This window comes from Colius striatus, chromosome 1 (assembly GCF_028858725.1).
Source record: "Colius striatus isolate bColStr4 chromosome 1, bColStr4.1.hap1, whole genome shotgun sequence".
Classification (NCBI taxonomy): Eukaryota; Metazoa; Chordata; class Aves; order Coliiformes; family Coliidae; genus Colius; species Colius striatus.
The window spans coordinates 184,209,051-184,215,018 of record NC_084759.1 but is presented as its reverse complement, the minus strand read 5'-3'; the positions used below and the strand labels follow the sequence as shown (position 1 = coordinate 184,215,018).

Sequence of the window (5,968 nt, the reverse complement as noted above, 5' to 3'; positions counted from 1 at the left end):
AATCTCTGAAGATGGGATTGAGGGCTGGACATATTCCTATAGACCTGTGTGGTTTTTACTCGGCATTCAATGTGCTCTCTCAATGCTTTATTGAACTCAGGGCACAGCTGTGAGGTTCAGATTACATCTGGGTCCAATCCCGAGCTGCAAAGCATGTGAAACTTTTTGTTGAACCCAGTTTACCACTCCTCTCAACTGAAATCAGCCTTTTGACAAAGCAGCAGCTGGAAAACACTCATCAAAAGCAAAGGAAGCAGGCAGATCACTGCAAATCTTCTGGGTGAGACATTCAGAGCAACCTAGATGGTCATCAGCAACTTTAATTATCCTACAGTCAGCTCTTTTGTAAACCTGGTAATACAGACAAATTATTATTAGTTCCAGATCTTCATTTGATACTTCTCTCACAACAAGTCTTTGGTCCTTCAAGGAATCTATTTGGAGACTCTTAGGATTCAAATATAAATATGTTGAGGCTCTTCAGGTTCTTTGCAAATGTCATCCATTCTTCTGAAAAAGATGTCTGCTCCACATCTCAGCTGCAGCTGTGATATTGACAATGTAGAGCCTTGACAATTTATTCAGAATCAGTGAATTTTTACTCTTCTGTACAGTCACTCTGTATTTGGCACAGTTTTAGCTAATGTGAAACTACTAACTCTAATTTTTTCTTCTACATTATGAAAAATATGCAATATGTAAGCAGCCTGCATTAACAAATTCATTCAGGACAAATAAAGTTGAACTAATTTAAAGGATTTTTAGGAAGTTCTATACAGAAAATATAATGCAACTAAGGTGCAAAGGGCTTTATTATCTTGCATTCCTCAAACACCACTGCCTGTAGATCTACAAAGAAGCCATCATGTATGCTAGAAATACAGGTGATGACAGTGTGGCAAGACCGGGTGTCTGGAGCTGATGGAGATGCTCCAGGATCTTGCCTTTGTTGCTTGACAGAGTTGGAAGGAAGTTTACAGTCCTATTCACATTGACTCTGACAGAAATCACAGCCGAATATTTTTTAAAATTGGCTGAAGTAATTTCATTCACTGACGACAACTGAACCCTTATTGACAGCTCATTCTGGCTGGGTTTTCTGTACTATCTGCCAGGAGAAAAGCAGCCCAGAAAGCCCATTTCACACATCTTTAAGGACAAAATATTTTCTCACAACAAATTTTGATGTGTGGCTCTCCGAAAGCTCCAGGACATGACAAAGACTCAGAACAAAGCCAGGACAGTAACAGATAGGTTATGCTGCTTTTTCACAGGAGGCTTACTGTCTTTATCTAGTTTTTGGGACGATGTCCCAAATCACATAAAGAAGGACTGGGGTAAGATGCTTATGTTGAAGATGTGTGTGTGTGTTCAGTTGATATGAGCAGTACTCCTTGGTTCTGGTGCACCATTTGCCTGCTCTGAGGTAGGTATGGGACTAAATGAAATTCTTTTGAGATGGAGGCATACAGACAGACTGCTGGTTTCAATTTCCCATTTTGATGTAACAATGAGCAAGTTCCTAACATCTCTGCCTCAGTTTCCCTTCTATAAAAGTGACAGCTACCTGCAGATTAATTGGTGATTGCAGAAGAAAGTACATCAGGGAGGAATAATGTATTAACTGCTTCCTACATACTGCATGAAATTGCTGAAATCCTTTTAAACCATTCAAATGCATGTCTGAGTACAGCATAGCGATGAATTAAAGCAAAAAAAGTAGGTATTTAAGGCTGCAATTTTTCTTCAGAACACTGAGCTCTTGAAAGCATGTGCACAATTAACATGAACCAGCAGAGCTGGCCCAAGTATGGTGTTTTCCTTCCTAGTACACCATCTGCAAGTATGGTTAAAGCATAAATGCAGACCACATTGTTCCAGCAAACCTTACCGTAGAGAGAAACAATAAAGGTCCATCTCTAGAACCTAGTCAAGTATACACAAATATAGGCAACACATGGCCTTGGGATTTCATAGAGGAAATCCTTATGGATTGATTCAGTCTAAATTGAGAAAAATGCAAAACAATTTTCCCTGTTTCCAAGGAGGTTCTTAATGCCAGTGGAAGGAAACAGGACAGCTCTGCTATCCCAGAGCCAGGAAACTTCATCGTTCCTCAAAACTTTACTCTTTGGGCAGAAACCAGCATAGTTCTGAGCACAGAAACTGTAATTATAACAGTCAGGGTATAAAGAGTATCCCCACAGGCCCTTTGGTCTGCTTTTCGTTCCTAATGCAATTGATTCCTTCATAAAAACTTTTGCACTCTCTTCAAAGGAAACTCTGGCTAAATGTTCAACATCACTGATGAAATATTCCCTTCCATTTTGGTTATGAGTTTCCTGGATTTTGTTGTGCAGACAACTTTTTTATCCCAGTTGCAGGCCCACTGAGGTCTCCAGTGATCCCAGTCTGCAACAGCTAATCTACTGAAGTCCTTATCTGGGATGTAATAGTTTATAGCTTTTTTGCTTCAGATGAGTTTGCAGATTAAAGTTCTAGGGTAGGTCACCATTAAAAGGGACTCCCTGTGATAGGTACCAACGATAACAGTGAAGCCTATTAAATTATAACATGGTCACATTCTGCCCTCTTGCTTTAGTTAATGAGCTTCAGATCATATGGAACACTGTCAGGGTCAGCATGATATCATATCTCAGGGTGCACAGGTTGTTCCAGACAGCTATGAAAGGCTTCCTTTCATTGGGCTGGTTTCATAGTGCCAAGGGCAGGAAGATGAACCATGCAGAAGTGTCCCGTTTTCAGGCAGTACTTTCACGATACAGGAGACAATATTAAGCGGTTCACCCAGTTTGTCTGTAGAACATAACAGAAGAAGCATTAGTATTTATTGCATATATAGCTATACAAATTGCTATCAGTCGCTTCAAAGGTATCTACCATGCCAGCACTGAAGAAACAAAATCAGAACAATTGAACTCCAAAAGAGAGGGATGACTCCCAGGTGACATAAATCAATATAAGTCTGTGGAAGTCAGTATAACCACAGTTGCTTGTCTCATCAGTTCAGGTTGTACTGAAATCACTGAGGATGTTGTCATCGATTCAGTGGGCCCCAGAGTGCCTTAGTGGCTGTGCCTGTTGCAGTTGGAAAGGTTGAAGAAGACATGGTTTCCTTATTCTCCAGGCTTTCTCAATAATAACTATAAGGGTAACTATAAAATCAAACCTTGACTTTTATCACCATCTTCAGAGCTTCATGAATATCCCTGACCTGTCTAGTTCAGTGCCAGCCAGAGATACTCCAAGTAGTTCTAAACTAGCACACATATCTCATTGTCATTTTGCAGTACCATAAAGGGATACAAGTTCAAACTCTTTACAGCAGTAATGCAGATCCAAGAAAGCTTTTTCTGAGCTATTTCTTAGCCTGGCTGCACTATCACATGGAGCCAGTGTCTCCCAGACCAGCTCCAACAGCCTTGCACAGCATTGCACTGTGCAACACGGACTTCAGTGCTAAGGCCTGTGGCCACTGCTATGAACAGAATCATTAGCCACAAGGTCCCTACTGATAATGTGTGTCTTAGCAGAAAATTAAACAGATACACAGCAAAACCTACATACTTATATGTAAGAGAGAGCTTTGTCCATCCTTCAACTCCCAGTTCCCCTCTGCAGTCAAAACCTTGGGGAAATCCAACACAGCTGTACAGTCAACCATCAGGGGTGACTGTGGACTTGTATTTGAGTCCTCCTTCCTCAGTCTTTACCTGTCTTTTTATCTGTCCTGGGACTGATGACCATGGATGTCATATGAGCAGTCAGACTATTACACATGCTAATGGGAATAGTGCATCTATATTACCCTTTTCTCTCAAAACAGAAAACCAGCCAGCAATATCTATGCATCTGAGGTATTTTTATGGACCTCCCCACTCACCTATTTCTTTGTTAGTTTGTAGTAGAATTGAAATTAGATAATTTCAGGTATCTGCAGCAAAAACATCAGCATCCAAAGTAGCAACCCTAGGTATTACTTATAAGCCATGAATGCTTTTAGGATACAGTCCTTTGACAACTTGAGATGTCAGAACACTCTGAAGCATGCAAGATCTGTCTGTTCCTCCTGCTAATCAGGCAGGCAGTCCACAGGAGCAATGAACTGTGGTGTAGGCACCATAGAACTCAGTGTTTGGTCAGGGAAATCTCACACCATGAAACCCACAATAATTTGCCTTTAATGAAGAGGATGCCCAGATTTTCAGAACCACTACTCACATATCCCCAAGTGCCATATCAGCACTTTCAGAAAATGTTGTTAAGGAAAAATCAGCCCAATTTACTGAGTATCTCTCAGAAAATGTGTACCATACCAAGAAATCAAAGTCAGCAAAGCCACTCGGGGCTTGTCAGCATTAGAGGCTGACAATTTCTTACTAGAAAGATGAAACTGAAATTTGTTGCTAGAAGACTGACAGCTAAAACTGGAAGATGATGTGTTTGCTCCTGTGAGAAGACCACCAACAAAAGGACCAACTATAGAGTCAGACTTGCAATCGCATTACCCTGCAGGACTGGAGGGCAGTGACAAGGTGCTCATGTCAGCCTGGCAGCTTTGCCCCATACACTAGCCCCTGCCAGGGATTGACATATGCTTCTGGCTTTCCAGGAGGGCAGCAGGAAGGCAGCAGCAGTGGTGTCCAGCAGTTTGTTCCTCTTTGCCAACAATCAGCTGGGAAATGCAGAGACCTTGCTGTGCTGGAGCACTGTTCCTGAGCATTGCTCTTGCAGTTGACAGAGCTGTAAGAAAACCCTGCCAGAGGGCAGCAAATCCCTACAATTATTGTTTGGTTTTTTTTTTACATTGCAGCATGTGATTCTAAATTGCAGTGTTGAACTTCCCCCATGAGAGCTGTGCCACCTGTCCCTCTGCTCCCAAGCCTGTCAGAGCCTGATTCAGGAAGGTGTCAGCACCTGGGCTGGGCACATCACTCGGGTGATTCACCCCAGGTTTCGGGAGCACCTCCCACACAAAGCCTGTGTCACTTGGTACAGACATGCCAGTGGTGTGCACCAGCGGCCACCCAAGCCCTCAAGTACCTTGTGGCATTGCATCAATTACACCCTAGACAAGCTGCCCCAAAGCCCACAGGTTTGTCAGACCTCTCCCTGGGGTCTATCTTCTGGTGGGAAGAGGGGAGCTCGGCGCTGCCCCATGCCATGGCTCTGTATGTCCCGCCTTGGGCAGCGCTGAGCTGTAACTAGTCCTATGCTTTTCTGTATGCTGGATGTATCTGATTTGCTGCTCCAAGGCTCTCTGAGCTGACATGTGGGAAAGGCAATATCAGCAAGCTGAAAATAATCATAACAACAAACAACAACAACAATAATGACAATGATGACAGTAATTATTATTGTTATTACTAGAATAATATCAACAGCAGTAATAACATCACTATAGGTTATTGAAGACTGCAAGGGAGTGGCAGACAACCCTGCCCCCTTGGAAAAAATTGACATGGGGGACTTCACACAGGAAGATATTTATAATTGCCTTATTGTCAAGGAGGAAACAATTGCTGGTTTATAGTCTGTGTAAGCGCAAATCACTGAGGTTTACTGACTTCTGATTTTATTCTATTTGATGCATTTAGCTGTCATACAAGCACACACATGCTCCAGCTGGGAATAGGCTCTGAAGTCAATTGTTTGCAGCATGCAGAAAGTATGTCTTGTGCTCAAGCTCTGCTCGATATCTTTCCCTTCCCTCAAGCTTTTCAAATTTGCTTCCAGTTGTGCAGGGTTGCACTACACTAAAAAAAAAATCTCCTTCTCTCTTTTCTAGGTGTTTCTTTCATTTGTATCTGTCATAGCTGACAAAAAACAGAACGAATGTGTCTCCTTCTGCTAATTCTGTTTTTCTCTGTAAATCGAGGAAACATGGAGTCAGCCCATCTTGGTGTCCAGCTGACAGCAAAAATGCAGAGTGGGCAGCATTTCCCAA

General features: G+C 42.3%; 1 protein-coding gene across 1 annotated transcript; it reads right to left on the bottom strand.

Moving 5' to 3' along the window:
* Window positions 1-498: 498 nt before the first annotated feature.
* Window positions 499-2,745, bottom strand: HYAL4 (hyaluronidase 4). The gene is given in 6 exon segments (XM_062018867.1): window positions 499-568; window positions 1,887-2,026; window positions 2,028-2,308; window positions 2,311-2,468; window positions 2,470-2,703; window positions 2,705-2,745. Coding segments are annotated over 6 exon segments (924 nt in total).
* Window positions 2,746-5,968: the final 3,223 nt, after the last annotated feature.